The sequence below is a fragment of the Rhea americana genome, unplaced genomic scaffold (genome assembly GCF_003343005.1).
Source record: "Rhea americana isolate MKP2758 unplaced genomic scaffold, rheAme1 scaffold_115, whole genome shotgun sequence".
Lineage (NCBI taxonomy): Eukaryota > Metazoa > Chordata > Aves > Rheiformes > Rheidae > Rhea > Rhea americana.
Window position 1 is genome coordinate 1,468,104 of NW_028185206.1, and position 19,842 is coordinate 1,487,945.

The 19,842-nt window shown below is 35.2% G+C and overlaps 1 protein-coding gene across 4 annotated transcripts in view; it reads left to right on the forward strand.

The window, feature by feature from the left end:
* The window catches only part of HOOK3 (hook microtubule tethering protein 3), a 73,486-nt gene that overhangs the window by 13,142 nt on the left and 40,502 nt on the right, over positions 1-19,842 (forward strand). For 3 of the 4 annotated variants that reach the window (XM_085317594.1, XM_085317614.1, XM_085317603.1), the window contains exons 3-6: positions 5,884-5,934; positions 9,376-9,508; positions 11,688-11,755; positions 19,118-19,180. In XM_085317594.1, coding sequence (XP_085173720.1) covers positions 5,884-5,934; positions 9,376-9,508; positions 11,688-11,755; positions 19,118-19,180 — 315 coding nt within the window. The remainder of the gene's footprint in view (positions 1-5,883; positions 5,935-9,375; positions 9,509-11,687; positions 11,756-19,117; positions 19,181-19,842) is intronic. The other variant, XM_085317621.1, reaches the window with a different exon arrangement.

A 19,842-nucleotide genomic window follows, 5' to 3' on the forward strand; every position in this document is an offset into this window, starting at 1 on the left:
TCTAAAATTACTATTTTATAAGGAATCTTGAAGTCTTGGTTCTTAAATCTGGAGAACAGTCTGAGAGCCATTTGTTATAACAGCATTTTAATTAATTGAAAACAAGCAGCAACTTTTGTAACTCTCATATGCGCTTGAGGAAGGATATTTCTCTCCCTCTCTCACCAGTTTAACAGTTACTAAAGCTTAAAAGGCACGAATAAAAGAAACACTGAACAATCTAATAACTTCCTTATGTGATTGAAGTCTGGGAAAACATCAGTTTAGATTTCAGTTTCTTGCTGATGTCATTCCTTCTTGGTTTTCAGATTTCTGTATAAAAAAGAGCTACAGACTGATAATTTTATTCTTATTAAAAGAAGCGTATACTGTATACTTTTGAAATCACCCTTCATTGTTGTAAAACATAATAAAGAACAGAAATGTATAAGAGTATTTTAATGGTTACAAAACAAGAGTTAAAACACATTACCAGCTATTGTTCTTATATAAGAGTAAATACAGTAAGTACTTTAGATCTTCAACTTCATCAGTGACTGGTAGGTACACTTTTAATCTGTGTACTTTTGTTGGTTTACGACCAGATCTAAAATGCAGTCAACATACTTCTGTACATCTCTTTAATATAGATTTCCCTTCRTATTTTACGAAGCAGGAAAAGAAATGCTAACTGGGTTAGCATATTTTGTGCTATCTCACAAGCTTTGTGATAATGAGTTGAGGTATATTCTTGTTGCTAGACAGGGTTGTTCTCCGCTTCCAGTACCATGTGATATAATAGACCTATGCCTGTACGAGCTGTCACTATTATGATCCACATAATGGAGCCAGTCTAGAGGGGAAATGGATAGAAAATTTAATGTACAGGTTATTCCACTTCCCCAATATGGCCCTCCTAACCACTGTTGATGGAGATACTCGAAAATTATGCAATTGTAAAATTTTCAATTATGCAGTTGTAAACTTTTCAATTATGCAATTGTAAACTTTTCATGCATGATAGCATCCAATTCAGAATTACAAAACTGAGCTGTGCATTCTTGTCTGTCTTTTTATTCAGTCGGTTAATGTTGTTTGATTTACTTGTTGACAACTGCAAGGATGCTATTTTATTAAAACATTTTACGTTTGTTATACTGGTTTAAATTAAACCTATACGTTAACAGGTATGTTGTTATATTCTTGATTTTTGGAGCAGGCTGTCTGACTTCAGAAACAGAGCAATGCGTAGCACAGAAAAAGGGGAATGTTAGAATTTTGGGGACTTGCAAAGTAAGAAGTATTCAGCTAGCCAGCATTCTCCATGTGAAGGCTGACCCAGTCTCTTTGGCTTAGTGTGTTTAATGGAGAAACATTTTACTACTTTAGGGTTAAAATTTCTGAGGCATAGCATACATCAGCACTCATAGCAGTTTTTTTGGTTTTATTTTTTATTTTCTATGGGGTAAGGAAAAACTCTACTTCTCAGTGATGACTTAAGCAAAATTTTATGTTATTTAAAGAAAAATCTGTAAAAGCAAAAACATGTATTTTCTAATATACAGTTGAATGCTTTAACATAGAGTTTAAATTGCAGATGCGCCAAGTATTTCATGCTGACACATTCTGAAGACAAAATAGCCTTCACTGAAACTGGAAAACAGCACAGAAAATAATCCTGTTGCCAAGATTTTGCAGGAATGAAGTTCCTAATCAAGAAAGAAGTTCAGTGTCCAGGGACATATAAATAACAGTAACAAAACAGAGATTTACACAGTTAATGGTTTGATACACACATTAGTCACTGAATTTATCACTTTTTTGACAGTTACAGAATATGTCATGGACTGCCCAAAGGATGGGGAAAAAGAACAGACACTTTAATCTCTTCCGTGCGGTTTCACCATACCTAACTTGGGAGAGGAAGGACATATGTTATTCTACTTGATTTCTGTCTCTCTTCTGGACATTTGCCTTGACATTCAGATTGCAACATCACTTTAAAATACATCTGACCTGTGTTATACAAGCAAGCTGTGTTTGTTCCATTACTGAATGGTACATTCAAACAAATGTTTCCATTAGATTTTCTGTAGCTAGAATAGTCTGCTGAATGCCTTGTGTTTGCGAAGATTAATTTGTCTATTTCATACAATATTGCAAAATGAAATAATTAAATTGGAGACTTAGTACTATAATCCAAGTGAACAAACCTGATTTTTGAGTTAGTTTTGACTTTCTGCTGTAACACAGAAATTATGCTTGCATTTAGTTCTCCTACCCTTGCTGAGTTTGTAGGGTGCTGGTAGCCATTTTTTTGTGTACAGTATTATCCTTCACTGAGAGAGAAAGATGAAAGTAGCAGAAGGAAGCACTTACCCAGAAAAGCCTTTTAAGTTTTTTAGTGGCTTTTTTCTTTCTAATAAGGATAGAAGGCTGTCATGTAAGTATGTTTTTCTGCTAAATTCTGCAAGTAAGAACAAAAGACTAAAAGGCATACTGGCATTTGTTTCTGCTAAGAAAATCAGCAAATAATATATTTATTTCTCTTTCTATACACCCATAATGCCTAAGTCACTATGTCTCCTAGCGTAAGTTTAACTTGGGAATGCTATCTGTCCTTGGAAATACCTTTGTAACAACGTTTTTTTTTGTTTTTTTTTGTTTTTTTTGTTTTTTTTTGGTTTGTTTTCATTTAGCTCAAGAAGATGTCTCTTATCTGTTCATGCAGAGCAAAGATAAAAGCACGTTCTTGAGATTCTTTTGCAAAAGAGAGGTTGGAGAGAGATAAGTCCCAGGGCTATAAATTAGGCTCTTGTGGCCTCATTTATAGCCAGAGAAAACAGATTTCTGCAGAATGCAGTTTAGAGCAGAAACCTAGTGTACGTGGTTGGAACTGTGCATGCATTATCTGAAGAAGAGTTAAGAATTCTTCCACCATTGCAAGTCTGTGCCCTTGCAACACTTCCAAGGGTTGTGAGGTTGTTAATTATAACCTTTTTGAAGGAAAATAGACATATACCTAATTACACAGAAAAAGTACTGTTTAGCAGGAGGTTAGAACATTAGGGTTCCCTATCAGACACTTCAGGACCTGAAATGTTCATTGCTTACCCTGAGTCCTCAGTAGAAACAGGACTTTATCATATAGATGATGTAATGAAAATTTGGAATCAACTTTTGTAGTGCTAGAGAGAAAACAAGGACTTAAATAACCTATTAAATAACTTAAACTCCCTTTTTGTTAGTATTTGTAACCTTTATAGCATTTCTGTTGTCCATTTCATCAGGCTGTCTTCCCTTTGGTGCTCAAGTGTATTCCTAAAGAGAAAAGTCTAGGCAGAATACCCTCACAAAGCCTCTATTTGGAATCAGTGAGTGACTTGTAATTAAATAAGAGTATAAATTTCATATGAGAGGTGAGAAAAAGCTTAGGAGAAAAAAAAGAACAAACTGTTCAGTTGTGACTGCTTTGATAGCTCTCACTATTTTTTCAAAAAAGTTTCCTGTTTTCTCCAAACAGAGAAGTGAGTGCAAGGAATGACTGTGGAAGGGACTGTGGAAGGGACTAAGCCAGTCTATAAAGTAGTTGCTTTAGCTTTACAATTGCCTGAGCATCTATCTGATGCAAAGATGGTACAGTTAACACTAGAAAGTTATCCTGGTACTGCTGGTTGAGAATGGAATAAAATAGAGCCTCAAAGAGAAAGTTTTCCAGATTTATTTGCCATTTTCCTTTTCTGAGGGTGCTGTTCTATATGTTAGCTTTTATGAGAGATTATGATAAACTTTTTCTGTTGTTTTTGTTCTAGCAACACAGCTCTAAGCTATATGGAAGTTATATGGAGGAAAATGACTCTTTCTCTTAAGGATAAAGCATTAAACAGTTTTTCTAGGCTAGTACTTTCCATTTTGGTTTTTTTTTCTCATTTTTGGGATTATTTTCAAGTTCAAGGTTCCTCCCAATGTTCTCATCGCTAAACTGGACTTAAATTCTGCAGCTTGGCCCTTGGGTTTCTATGGGACTTTCTGCAGCAGACTCAGGTAAACTACAAAACTGATCAAGTTTGAAAATTATACTCTAATCAGTATAGTATTCTTCGTTTGATCAAAATTAAATGATTTGTATTTCTTGAAATTCTTAAATTTGCTGCAGACTTTGGTTCTTATCCTGCATAACCCTTGAGAGATAGTGGTGATTGCCTTTGGACAGACAATTAAAAGTATGTTGTAGTTATTACATCAGAAGGAAAACACATTTGATCGGAGGAAAAGGGGTAAATCTGAAAGTAAACTCATTATACCGTTATGAAAGAGCCACCAGTTGATCTCCAGTTTTCACTGTAGGCTGCCAGATGTCCAGGTTGAATGTCTTTTCTTGTATGGCTTAAAAGTTCAGTGATTATGAAGACAATTATGAAACTTTCCTAAGGATGATTTTGTGTTTACAAGTGGTCAATTTTTTTGCTATTGGTTTCCAAAAGGGAGGAAGTTAGGAGGATTGCATTAGTCACATCATTACCATTTTGAAATTCAGGACTACATCTTTTGAGTTGTGTAGCCTGTTCCATTCTTGAATTTCACTCTGGAGAGGAACCGAAATTAGCTTTCATCACCGTGTTTTTTCTAACTGTTGACTATGTTGGAGTGTTTAGTCTGTCTGTGGATTTTAGTATCATGCCTTCTGATTATTTTCTGTAATAGGCCTTTTGGTAGACAGATAAATTTGGCAGCAAAATATCTTTGTTGTGAATTTTTAGAATATAATGAAGAACATAGAAGATATTGTAGATTTTAAAGAGAATTTTGATTTGATTGTGTTTTCCCCTCCGTTGTAGTTTCACAGTTCATAACTGGTTATGATGGTCAGCAGTAGGCAGCTTTGAATCCTAATTCTCTCTTCTTGAGATACTTAAGTTTATGATAAGTGGTTGAGATGTGATTAGTCAGTTCTCTGGTCATCCCTTTCATTTTTGCTCAATCTTTACAGAACCTGTTTTTTAAACTTCCTACTGTGTGAGACAGTATACTGCTTCCATTGTCTAAATACTTTGCTTAAATACTTTGACATTAACTGGTTAGAATTTGTAGCGGTTACTTTCAGCAAAGATTTGTTTATTCTAAATATCACCATTGTGGATATTCAGATATATTGTGGATTGTGGATTTTTAAGATTTTTCATGCAGTCTTCATCTGAGATTGATCTGAATGTATTTTTGCCAGAAAGGGAGCAGAAACCCCTCAGTACTCGAGAAATGCAGTATAAATGCCTCTTGCTCTATGGAATCTAACTTATGCTTTTGATTATGCAAGTGAAACAGAAACTCTCTTTGTGTGACACTAAAGACTTGCTGAGAAATGTGGAGTCTTGCTTTGATGCTGTATTGTAAACATTCAGCTGCCAAGAATTTAGAGGGAGGCAATAAAAAATGAAGGCTCTAAGAGGAATACTTAATGAGAACATTAAAAAAATTAACTTGCATAGGTTGGGGAGAAAGGAGAATATTAAGTGGTAGCTGGTTTTGGTCTGGAAGTGGCGATGCACATCTCTAGAAAGTAAGTCACTAGAATGTTTCAGGAAAAGAGAAGAGGAAAAGGGTATTTTAACTTTCAAATCCCAAAAGGTCCAAACAAGTACTGTATATTTCATAGACTTAAATGGTTTCCGCCAATTCGTGCAGATTTGTGACCCCATCTGGAAGTGTGATCACAAAGGATAGTTGTGTAACTTCCATGATTCTAACTGCAGGTTCTCAAACGAAAGGTTTCACTGAAGTGTGAATGGATGTAATGGATGTAAAACCTCTTTGGTGTGATTGTTCTTTGCTTGCCTACTTTAGGATCGTGTTTCTGTAATGTATTCCTTGTGTTTATTATATTTCCTTCCTCTTTGTGTCATATAGGTAAGCAACCTGAAGAAAATTTTAAAAGGGATATTAGATTACAACCACGAGGTAAGAACAGTTTTAATTAAAATACATTTACTCTCCTTTTGTTAATGCATTTTTGTTAACCTGCTTAATGTAAATTGTGTCCTACAAATTCATTAGGTTTTGACTTCCTTTTCAAAGTGTTTGATGTGCAGGGTATCTTGTGGCCTGTTCTCAGGGGTTAGCCTTCTGTAAAAGTTCTCACCTACTTTATCATATGCTTGATCAGAGTTTCCAAATGATTTGCAGGCCCTGTCATACAAATAGTTATCTTTGATACTGGCTCTTTTTTGATGTTGGTTGTAAGTAGTGCCTTTTTTTTTTTTTTTTGCTGTTGTTGCTGTTTGTTTTTGTTTTGTTTTGAAGGCTGCCCTTTCCTTTTCTTCTCTGAGGTGGGGGAAGAAGGAACACTTTTACCATCTCCTCCTGTGGAAGTTTTTATTTAAAATGTTTTAATTCTGGGAATTTGAATTCTTAATGTGTCTGCCCATGGTGTTACTTGTTAGGCTATTGAGCAAATTCAGAAGTGAACCAGTCCAGAGGAGAAACAATACAACATTTTTCCAGTGGTGAATCTACAGTTAAAATTTGCTTCTGAAATCTTTGGTGTTTTGGAGCAAACTGATTAACACAGAATACAGGATAAAATCCATAGTATATTCATTCTGAATGCTGCTTGTCCAGAGAAACCATATTAGCTTCTCCTAAGTACTTCGTAAAGGAAGATATTTGTTAGTATACTTAAGTCTTTCAAAATAAGTGAATTTTAAGAAAGAAAAAGGTAGACTGATAACCTTATATTCAGTAAATAGTGTCAACTATCCATGCTGAAATGATAATTTTGAGAATTGATGCTTAAGTAAGCTGGCAATCATTGATCATTTTAGAAAGAAATTTCAAGTTTTAGTATGAAATTTTTGTGATTTGCCGTTGGATCCCTTGTATGTACATGAGTCCCTTGTACATACTTGGGTCCCTTGTACATGCCTCAYACACAAATCTCCAATTTAAATGAAAAGTTACGTTGAAAGAATCTTCTATTATAGCTTTATGGTAGAAATTTCTATGGTGAAAAAGGCCAAAGAATAGATTTATTATGGCCTTTAAATTAATAAGTCATGATGAATTACAGAAAATACTTCATTGTGCAATATTAATTTTGCTATGGAAAAATGCTACCATCTTCTTTTGAGCTAGTTGGTATGCATGAGGACTAAGTTGCTCATGAAAACTTAACCTTGGTAAGTCAGCAAGTTTCAAAGTGTAATGACTGATTTGAACTCTGGCAACAATAGTGCATAGTTATAACTTTGATTGGCTTTTGGTTTAGTTACTTTTTCTCTGTTGAAACAATGCTTGTAGTGATACGAGAGATGTTCTGGATTCTGCTATGAGTTGTGGTTATATTTTTCTTATCCAGATCCCTCTTTCAGCAAACACATTCTTGCACAGTATAGAGGTGAATATATTTGGATTTTGGCTGTTGTAGCTAAAAATCTTTGAAAATCCTGTAAGCCAACTTAATTTTAGTGAAATTTTAGAATTTATATTGCATCCACAAACAGGATTTATATTGTACCCAGTCTTTCAGAATAGCTACCTTACATTGCTGTCGTTGATTATACTGTGGAAGAACAGGAAGCCAGAAGTTCCTGTTTGGAGGCATATGAGCGCCCCATAATCTTGCTGTGGAATTCAGCTGCTCTGGCCTTCAGTGTTTCATTCTTGTTCTAAAAATCTTTGCTATTTATTCAGGAAGAAAAGTCGTTTTTTATCCTAAGATACTTATTCCAGAGTCTGGCCTTCATTTGGTTATTTCACTGATCAGTTGTAGTTGTAGTTGTAGTTGTAGTTGTAGTTGTAGTTGTAGTTGTAGTTGTAGTTGTAGTTGTAGTTGTAGTTGTAGTTGTAGTTGTAGTTGTAGTTGTAGTTGTAGTTGTAKTAAAATTGTATCTCTTAGGTTGATTTTAAAATCCTTCATTTGCACCTTCACTTCCTCTGCTTTTCTGTAGTGCATGCTGATACATCTCTTCCCATTACTTTTCCCTCAAAAAAATTGTAGTATTAATAGATAATAAAGCAATTATTCTGTAATTTTTAATTTAGAAATCAGTTCTGTATTTGAAATAAATTCGGGAAATACAGAACAAAATATAAGCATAACAGACTGACTTCGTTCAAAGAATACTGTTTTTGATCACATCTTTGCACTCTATACACATAGTAGTATTTTCAGTTGTATTCGATGCTTTCACAGAATTCTTATTTCTAACTAGAGTGACTTAAAAGGAGCTGTCTCATGGAAATTTGGATATGGGTTCTGTAAAGTATACAGAAATCTTAATACTAGTGTTGGTGTTTGTTCTTTGAGGAACTTTCTAAAAAAACAAAGCAAAATACCCAGCGACAATGATTCCACAAGGCCCAACCCTGGAAAACTTTTAAATGGCTTCATTTTTGCCTATTTGCCTATTCTTCCATCTGTTAATTTTTTTTTATAAATACCTTTACCTACTTTTCTGGTTTTCTTGCATATTAAAATAAAAAAGAACATCCAGCAAACAAATGATTCCTTCCAGAGTCATTGTTTCTTTATTGCACTATGCTTAAGAATTGACAGTTCCTTTTTATCTGCAATTAATCTGTCAGAGATATGTTAATTTCACATTTCGTGTTCATATTTTCAGCCCCCTGAAAGCTCCTTGAGAACAATCTAGTAGAATTGTTTAATTCCTTCTACTGACAATCATTAATGTAAATTCTTCTKAATTATAAATCAGATTACACTAAGTCACGTTTTTCTTTTGCCTCCTTTTTCAGTCTTTTTTTTAAATATTTGAATGTATTCTTTTTAATTTTGTGTTCTGCTACTATGTCAAATTCTTTTCCATGGAATTAGTTTTTTTAGCTTTGGGATTTGGTAAATATCCTTGAGACCTACAAAAGTGTGAGGCCAAATGGCTGAATATTTTACAGTCTTATATTTGTCATCTGTTAATGCTAGCCACTTTTGTGTAAGTGAAGTATTTTAATTTCTTGACTTTCTAGTGGTACAAACTGAGATTATCTAAAAAGTTTTTAGACATTAGACATTTTACTGTAATGCTTTATAAAAATTAATTATCTAAATGTTGTTGAGGTTTCTTTTGAGCCTGCCTATGTTACCTTTTGTTATCTAGAAAAAAAAAGTCATTCTCACTAAGTTTGAAACTAATGGCTTCTTTTCAGTTGAGACAGTTGTGTTTAAGTTTTCGCAAATACTTGTGTCAGGTGTTACGGATAGTCTGCTATTTGGAACTCTGTGTATAAGCTGGTGTTATGCAAACTAGTTTGTTTCAAGATGGATTGAAAATTATATTAAAATAAAATTGAGCTCTTCCTGTTGAATCTGAATCATCCTTGTATTTTTTGAACTTGTACACATGTGCAGTGATACAGATATGTATGTGTTGGGTCTTTATACAGATTTTAGGGCAACAGATTAAYGACTTCACCCTTCCTGATGTTAACCTCATTGGAGAGCATTCTGATGCTGCAGAGCTTGGAAGAATGCTTCAGCTCATTTTGGGATGCGCTGTGAACTGTGAACAGAAGCAAGGTAATAAATTTTGAATGTATAATTTGCTCCCAGGGCAGTGAATGAAAATCTAAATTCTTGTGTAAATTGCCTAGAGGAAAATGATGTTTCTCAGGTTGTTGTCAGAGACAAATCTGTTTTTATAAGTCATGACAGTATTTTGTTTTGCAGGTAATAACGGATGTCTTTTTGCAAGTTTCACTGGTCTTTGCAGTCTCAAACTGTGGAACATGTTGTGCTTCCAACATAAGTAATTTTGGTCTTTGTTAGCTGAAGAGTTCCTGAAAAGAGAAGCTCTTGGTCCCAGCCTTTAACCATTTATACATGAGTTAGCTCTGGGTGGCTAAGAATCTACAAGTATGATTCTTACCCTCTTTTCTGTGACCTTGGGCTCAGAAATGTATTTCAGTATCTTGGTACATGTGAGAGAGCCATCTGAATCACTGGTGGTTGGTCTGAGGAGATGTCCAGTGCCTTTTGGGATGTCGGAGTCCGCAAAACTTTTATGTGGGGTTGGCAAATGGAGCACAAGAATGTGACTKTGCCTTTCTAGGCAACAGCTAGAGACTAGGTGTGATACCTTAAGGGCATCCAGAATGACTCTGCAGGCCTCCCTTAGGCAACTGAATCTTAGGCAGTCACTGGAAAACGCTTCTGCATCCCTTGTCTCCTGTTATGCCAGCTCTCTATCTGACTTGGAGAGGCCAAATACAGAACTATTCAGTTTCTCTGCAGATACAGTAGAGAATGTGATTAAGCCTGTTTAAAGTAACAATGCAACTACAGTCATTTACTCATAATTCTTGAGAGAATGCATAGTAGCAAGTAGTTATAAAATACATAGCTTGATAAATGAAAGGTTGTGTTTACTGTATTTACGTTAAGATTACATCCAAGATCTGTCTTTTCTTGTCTTGGTTTACCTCATTTCTGTTTCCTGTCTGGCAAAATGGCAGCAATGACGTCAGACCTTTTTTCTTCCTCTTGCAGTAGTACCTTTTAGCTTTTATAGCTGATTTCCCCTTTTCAGATTTCTCAGATGTCTAAATCATTTTAACCTGTCATTCTGAAATTGCTTTTATTCTTCCCTTAAGGAGGAGATAGCCTGGCCATCCTCTAAATTAAAATCATATGGTTTTCTTCCATGAGTGCCTTGCCTCATGTGACAGGACGAGGCAATGGGCAGAAATTGAAGCACAGGAAGTTCCGCCTGAAAGTGAGGGGGAATTTCTTCCCTGTGAGAGTGATGGAGCACTGGAACAGGTTGCCCAGAGAGGTGGTGGAGTCTTCTTCTCTGGAGATCTTCAAGGCCTGCCTGGTTGCAACTGTGTCTAACATGCTGTAGGTGACCCTACAAGCAGGGGGCTTGGACTAGATGATCTCCAGAGGTCCCTTCCAACCTTACTGATTCTATGATTCTGTGTTAACAGAGGCCTCCTGTCCTTTCTGTGTTGTATAGAAATTCTCTCTCTTTTGGTGACTGCTTGACACCCTTCAATGAGAAATATCTTTTACTTCTCGTATCAATCTGAACATAAGACTTTGCACATTGTAGTTAATCACCTTGAAGTGACTGATCCCCAGCATCTTCCTCTTGAGCAAACCACAAGAAGAATACATTTGGCATGTAGAAATGATAATATCCAGTTGAAAACCATGTGATGCAGAACAAGTCATTGATTCCTTAACTTGATCTAAACATCAGAATTTGTCATTTTAACTGCTATAGAAATAGGAAATTGGAAGAAAACAGTGGAGAGGACCTATTTAAAAGGCCTTGTGATAAGAATATTGTGAAAAGGCAGGACATGAATCTTAAATTCATGGAAGAAGCATCCCCTCCTTCAGTCATGCACTTACATGACCAGAATCCCTTTGAGAACAAAGGGAGACAAGTATTTGGAGGATGGGTAGTTATTTCAGAAGTTAGTGTGAAGTGCAGGAAGAAAAAGTGGATGGCTGTTATGTACAGCTGTGTTTTTGACTGTTTAAGTGTTCCAGTGAGCCTGGATTTATGTTTGAATAGACTTTCTGATAATGTGTTCTTGAGTTTGTTGGGCTGGGACATGAATGATTGTCATTCATTTCAGTGTCATCTGTAGCACCTACTCAGTTTGTAGGAAAGATGCAGCTGCTGACCTCTTGTTCTTTGTGACTCTCTGGTTTCAACAATAACATTACAAAATGCTCTTATTTTCAGAGTACATCCAGACTATAATGATGATGGAAGAATCAGTTCAACATGTTGTCATGACAGCCATTCAGGAGGTATGTTGGAGTACCCCTACTGTGTAAAATTTCATCCCTTCAGTATTTTACAAAAACATACTTTTTTCTACTTTGAAAAAATTGTAGTTGGATAAAATGAGGGACATAGATTTTGCTATTTTAGAATGAGGAGTATCTTCTTATTTTGCCGTAGAAAAACAACTTAGTTGAGCTTGCTTTATATCAAAGAATTCTGTTGAATGCCCCACTTTTCTTTAAATCTAGAAGTTTTAAACTTCTAGATATTTTTGATATTGGGTTCCCCTTCCTTTACCTTTCCTACCCTGTGGCTCCTAAAGTTCACTAAACTACTTTTATGCAAGTAACCAAATACTGTAGAATTTTTTTAAACTTTGTACCTTATAATTACAGAATTCCATGAATGCTAAATTTTGTTATTAGACAAGTGAAAAGAAAGAGAAATACATAGCAGAATATTCTTTTGTCTTTTTTAGTATAATTAATAGGCTAATTCAGTTGTTTCTGCTAATACTTTGTAGCAAGTTAATGAATGTACTGGAGTGTATTTTGTAAAACTGTTGTTCAGTAATAGGAAACTTGATTTGTTCTCACGACTGTGGTGGCAGGAAAGACCATTTTTCTGTTGTGCTTTACAGTGTTTAGCCTGGAGAGTTCTGTATGCAATAAGGGATTCATGATCTTGTTTAACTGATGAATTGTACTGAAAATACAGATGATGGCAGATTGGAGAGAAGAAAATTGAGACACAGTGTTAGTGATCACTGTTGCCATTGGAAACCCTTGAGTGATTTGTTGTGTGCTCAGAGTTGATCTTTAGAGATGGAGATATACTGCAGGCCAGGCTAGTACGGAAAGTAGAAAATCTAAAATGAAAATGTTGCTGTCAGGATGGCAAATGTTGCTGTCAGAAACAGGATGGCAAGTATTTCAGAAGAAAATAACACTCCCTAAAGTCTTTACCAATAGGGCTTTCCTTTCCAGGCCATCATTGATAAACCTCTTTTTCTGAATGTAAACAAGGAAAAACTAAATTCTAYACTGAGTACTAGAACGCTTTCACTTTTCTATTATGCCTCTAAATAGAGGGAGAGAAGTCGATGAGCTGTCAAGGTCCCTGTTCTCTTTTATTACTTTGACCGGTACTGCACTCTTCAGTACTGTGCTTGCTGAATGTAGTCATTTACAAGAGTAAAACAGCAGATAGAGAATTTTCCAAATGAGCATAATAAGAATTCTTATGCTAGATTACCCTCTGGTCAGTGAGTGACTTGCCTAAATTTGGAGATATTTGTGGACTATTTATTAAATGTAAGTATGAGGATAATATCTTGGTGAGTTCTCTCCTGTACTGTTTTGTTAAAGTCAACTTTCAGCATACTTTATCTGGCACTGTCTTAAAATAAAAAGGCCTCTCTTATTCTCCTTCTGCCAGAAATCTTCTGAATCCTGATTCTACTCTGATAAGGGAGCCACATCTTAAGTAGTCCATAATTTTGGGCATTTGATGAGTAGACATGAAATTTGTATTTGTGCCATTTTTTTGGAGATAAGGGAAAAAAAATGGAGGAGAAACCACTGAATGAGGGTGTGTTCATCTGGAATAGATTTTGAAGCTCAGTGGATCGCAAGGGTTTCCATCCATGGACTAGTGATTAAAATCTGTGTGATTTTAATGCTGCTTTCCAAACTGATTAGAAGTCCAAGGCATTCAGAACCAAATGGAGAGGTTCTCAGATGCTTATCCAGAGAAGCTAGAAAGCATACTCAGAAATAAGAGTTTAGATTTCAGGAATGTTTTTAGAGCTGCAGTGGCAGTCTGTCTGTGGAGGGTGAAACTTCACTGGGTTTAGGGAGTTTATTTCTCTTCCATGGATAACCTGGAGCAGCTCTCAGAAACCAAGTAACTTGGACTAAGTTGTATGTAGGAAACACCAAAACAAAGAGCCTAGTAAAATAGCTATATAAGCATATTGAAAGAGTTGATATGTCATCTAATCCAAGCATTTCAAAGATTTTGACATGCAGTTACACGTCCTTCAAAATTTACTGTGTAAAAAGATCTCTTTAATCTTTATTAATGTGTTATGTGGTTCATTTTTCTATTTCCATAAAACACACACAAATATTTTTCATACTTCTTTGTTTTTCATATATCATCACACTCATGAAAGTATTTTTCAAGCCACAGCTGAACACGCTTTTTTCCAATTTTCTGCTTTTGCATGAAAAAGCTGTTTTTCAAATGGCAAAATGAGCATTATACATAAGAAATTTTATTTGCTAACTTAATTCAGTTTTCTTGATTGAAGAATGATACAACTAGAAAAAGATATGCCCCAAAAGTGTATTTTGTAATTATAAATCGTTTAATATATAATGTGTATTATATAGTATTCAGTTTTATATTTTGCTTATAGTTTATTGTAATATATTACTTGCAGTTAATACAACAATCATAATGTCATATGTGACTAGATATAATACAACATGTATTTTTAATTTTGTAACTTCCAGATGTTTTTTAATAGCCAAAAACCTTTCCAGAAAACCTCTTAATATAAAAATGATTATGCCATTACATATTTCCCCCCCTCCCTTTTTTTTTAATGGTCTTTGGAAATTCTGCTGCTATTATCTTTCCAAGTCTTTTAGGTAATTAAGTGTTTGAGAGGAAGCTTATTTGTTGATCAAAGTGACTTGAGGAGAAATTTTTGCCTCTTAACAGTTTCTAACATCTCTCAGTGTGATCACCTAGCAGATATTTTTCCTTTCTGTGTGCAGGTCAAGTTGAGAGTCAGAGTAGTACAAGTAATATCAACTAATCTCAAAACTTGCTTATGGTACATAGCAAGAAGAACTTATCTTATTTCCACAAAGCAGAAACTGTTTATTTTCCTGTATTGTGGTGTTCTGGCTGTTCAAAGGTTCATCTTGTCTTAAGTAAAAGTAGCTTTCAAATGTACAGAAAATGATAGGAAAATATTTCATTGCATGTATCAACAATAGTGAGAGAAGGGGAAAGTCCTACTATCTTAAAGGATATAGTTTTTTTATGTGTAGCCTTGGATCTTTAAAAAAGACGTTTTTTAAAAAGGAAGGAAAAACCCACCCCTAAACAGAAGAAACAAGTTTGCTATAGCTTCAGCCACACTGGATTGAGCTTGCACACTATGAACAACTATAGAAGCATTTCATATAAAGCAAATATTTTGAATTTATACCTATGTCGAGTAAGTGGTGCCAGCTGCATTTGTAAAATCATGCTATTCATTTATAGAAAAGAATAAAGTTCATAATTCAGATTATTCATGCATGCAGATTTTGTGATACTCTAATCTCTTCCTCTCATCTCTATGTATCCATGACAATACAAGTTGTTGACAGTCACAAGAAGCCATTTAAAAATTAAAGGTTTTAATAATAAAAAGCTTGCAGATTTRCAAGTATTTCGTAAAGCTTCTTGCCAAAGCTGTGAACGTGAAAGTGTGTAGATGCAAAGGATTAACATGAGCAGAATAGGGAATGAAACTGCTTCTTGTAAGAACCAGACTAAGAACTGAAAAAAATGTCTTATTGTCCAGGTTATTGTGACTTAAAGTCCAGAATGAGTTCTTCATAACAGAATAAGCTCATTTGATTTTTTTAAATGACATTTTGATTATTCAAACACATACTTATGCCACTTTGAAGTCTTCATTCTAAACATGTGCAATAAAACAACATAAGAAAGGAAAAGTATGTGTTAATTGCCTGCTTTTTCTCACTGTTGGAGGCTCTTCAGCAGACTTCCTTTAATATAGAGACATGATATCCTTTGCTGGATATTGCATGCACTCTTTTCATTTCCCGTCCTGTTTTGTTTTAAATCAATCCATCTGAAAAATATTTGCACGTTACTGTTCGTTGAAGGTGCAGCTGAAAATAGATAACACTTTTTTTTTTTTTTTTTTTTTGAGCCAAATTATGAATTTGAGGCTGAAAGCCATTCTGCTGCTGCAAAGCTGTGAAGGTAGATCCTTTTACCCACCTGTAGTTTGCTTTTGGAGTAAGGAAGCTTGCAGCTATGAAGGGAGAATGAGAAGACCACTTCCTTCTACTTTTTATTCTCAAGGTCAGCCAGTTCTAGTACCTGAAACAAATGAGCTAATAGTTTCCTCTCCAAGCCTGAAACACTGATGTTGGCCAATATCTTCCAAGATTCCCCTGGTCTAATATTAGACTTGCAGATTGGTTATGAAGCACTGATCATTGACAGTTCTGAAGAACTACAGAAACATTTCATGAATCTGAGTGAATATGAGCTTGCAAATGAAAATACGCAGCAGAATACACTAAGGAAATTTGCTTTAAAACATAACCTGACCAGTAGGGAATAACATGACATCAGACAGCTAACCACTGGAGTGAGCATTTTGGTGTTCCAAACTATAGTACTATCAGAGCACACTGATTGTCTAGAAACAATATGAAGGGGAAAATGGGGGCAGTCTGACTTTTTAGATAACATGGAAGATGTATTTTGAGTTGATGTGTATGTCTGTGTGGAATCTCAAGATGCAGTATTCGTTAAAACAATTCTTGATTTTTGAAGGAAATCTTTCAGAAGTCAAATTATTTTGGATGTATGGATAGAATTGTAGCATAATAGCTGAGCTGTTTAGGAGAAAACATCCTGTTTTAAAGGGAGAGGAATTATGAAGAGGCAAACTAGAAGCAGAGAACTATTGTGACATTCATTAAACACTGGAGAGGGCAATGATGTATGTGTGGGGAGATATGAAGGAAAAGATGGAGGAGCTTCCTATTCAGTTGATAACTCTCTTCTTCCCCATCCCTTCCCACTTACTAGCCTGAGCTGATTGTTAACTGATGATCAGAAGTCTCATTCCTGTGTCATTTTTGAGTAATCTGGCAATTTTACACCTTGTCTCTTTCCCTTTGCTGGACTCCCCCAGTCTTAGATCTTTCCTTGGCATTCCCACTATTTCAAAGGACTGAAAGATTGCAGCATGTTTTCTATCTTTTCATTGTTTCACTGAGTCCATCTACACACATTTCTGTGTCTCTTGTCCTCAGTGCCCCATGAACACTTACCATGAGAATTTTGTGCCTCCGATTCCTGACCCACCCCAGCCATTGCCATCCACAATTCAGTGTACTGCTCATAATCCACCCACTGCCCTACACCTTGAGTCCTCCTTGCCTGATCCTTCTCTACCCAGCGTCCTCTTCTCTCCTCCTCGTTCTTGTTGAGGGCTATCAAGTGTAGGAAGGTTTGGGAGTGATAACAAAAGCCATTGAAAAATAAAGGATGTTTATTGTTAGTCTTGCTTTTTTCTTTTGTGATAATCCACAGAAAACAGCAACACTACAGTGGCCTCTAGTGGGTTTTACTGCTGCTTGAATTACTCCTATTTAGTTCTTAGGCAGGGCTCTTAAACTGAATTTCTGTACAGGAAAGGGGATAGTGATTTTCAGGGCATGTTATTATCCCTTGCAGGCTGCCTGCAGCCTGAGTCTTGCAAGTGAGAGTGTACTGTTTTAAAGCGCAGTATTTAAATAGTATCTGGAGTGGTGAGGGAAGTTGTTTTTGTGAGTAATGTTGCAGAATGTGTAACAGGGAGAAAAATTCAGCTTTTGGTTAATCTTGCCATCCCTATTAGTCATGTAGAAAAGGATTTTAATAAAAGACAGTGAAATGGAGCAATTACAAAAGATACAAACATCACTGAGAGGAGAGGGACTGGAAATTCTTGTTTTGGATAGCAAGATGATACTCAGCTTAGAAACATAACCCTAAATTAAATATAAGTTTATAATGCCACTGAATATGGTAAAGAAAAAGATAATTGACTTCATTTTTCAAGGAGATAGCTCTGAAGCTAGGGACTTTCTAATCCTTCTTCTGAAGGATCTACACTTTGTAGTGTGTGTCATTTCTGAGTAGTTTGTCATTGTAAAGGTGCAGACAAAGTGGAGGGAATTTATCAGTTAGCAACAAATACAATCAAAGCCTGAGGGGACTTCTGAGAAAAGATCGGATGAATTTAAATATGTAGGACCCTGCTAGATCCCAGTTAAAGAGATGGAGGAAAAGGAGAGAGACATAAGTGTATAAATATTTGAATGATGTAAATGTGAAGCACAGAGATTTACTATCGTACACAGCAGTTTACACAGAATGAATGGGAAGTGCAAGCACTGTGCTGTGTATCAGAAATTTGCTAGTGAAATGTAATGCTAAAGCTTCAGCTTTTGGAGGGAATAATGGAAACTGTCTCTGGAGTAACCAGGCTGGATAGGAAGCCTAGGGCACACTGAAGAGAAGGATCTAGCTCTGCTTTTGGTGAAGATAGGGGGGTTTTGCTCATAATTTCCATGAATCATGTCATAGAACTCATAAAATGTTTTGTATCTTGTCACTGTCACAAAAACAATGCTTTCATAATGCTTCCTTTCTTGTTAGTTGCAACATATTTGTTTTTTGAGGGGAGTTGTTGTTTGTTCTTACCCCTTAGGGAGCTGATTCCAACTTTCAGCATTAACATCACCTTAAAATATTTGCTGGAGATCATTGGGAAGAAGTCTTTGGTCAAGGAGTCGTGTTTTAATTGAGATAGTTCTCTAACTCGTTTTCCTCTTGATCAGAGAGTGTGGTTAATGAAAGAAAGTAGTTTCTTATTAGCTCTTTTTTTCTTTCAATAAGCATGTCAGTTTGGAGATTATTTTTAGAAAGTCATGACTTAAAAGTCATGTTTTCTAAACTAAAAACCCAACAACCATTCCTGTAGTCAGAGTGATTGGTCAGTTTATACAGAATCATAATATTTGTTCCAAAAATAATATTTGCAATTTTTTTTAATTTACAAGTTACAAATCCAGATCAGGAGGTTTGATTCTTTGTTTTGCACTTTTTTTTTATTTTTTTCGAATTAGCTGTGTGCCCAGCTTTATCTAGGAGAAAAGAAAATCAATGGAGACTTCCAAATAATCAAAAGCCACTAGCAGAACAATTTGAGATTTATCTTGACTGATACATAGATAGCTATTATTGTTCTAATACTACTTCAATTAAATACTCTCCAAAGAGAACTGTAGGTTTCATGATAGATAAATAATTTGCTTTTTCAGAAGAAAAAGTGACTGTGTAAATCTGTTTTTTCTTTTAAATTTCTTAAAAATCTTTCAAATTTTACAGCTTCTGAAGATTTCTTTCTATTCTATTCTTTCTGAGTATGTTGCATATAAAAATGAAGTAGAAAATTTTATTGTTAGAACAAAGCTCTCGGAAGTTAAAATCATCTTTTTTTCTTTGAAGCTTAGCTTTTAATATAAAAATTAATATTTTGCTTTCTCTAATCTGGTGTAATCTAATTGCAGTTGATGAGTAAAGAGTCTCCAGTCTCTGTTGGAAATGATGCTTACGTTGACCTTGATCGTCAGGTATCTAAGACTAGATGTTTCTTTTCCTTTAATTATAGGAAATCAGTGCCCAGTCATTTTGTTTTATGCTTAAGAGGTCTGCCTCTTTCTTTAATCATGGAATGTTTTTGTGGAAAATTTAAATAAGGACTAGAATATTAAATCTCAATATTTCAAGTCCTTTTGCATTGTAGTCTGAGTTTACCCATTTTGTGTGTTTAAAGGAAAGAAGAACTCATTTTGGAAAATAATATTAGCTGTGGAGTGCTATAGTATAGCAAAATTGAAAACCAATGCAAATGGATAATGAGAAAGAAGCAGAACAAAGTTTGTAGTATTGAAACAAAACTGAAATGAGAGATTTTGCTATCTCTCATTTTAAAAGTCAATAAGAAGATTTAAATGTGGCTTAAAAATCCTTGAAGCAGTCCTGGGAACTGTCGAAGTATGTATGAGAAGTTTTGAAAGAGAATCTTTCCCCGTCTGATGTATTTAGAGAAAACGCAAAACCAGATATATTTCTACTTAGAGAGCTTAACCTGGTGCTAATACTGTCCTACTTCAACATTCTATTCCTAAAGTAGTAGAATTATAATACAATGGTGTTCCCTGCATTCCTCCATCATATTGTCTTTGCAGAACTCTGTAAATGCTGGCAGATGGATTTAATGTTTTTATGTCAG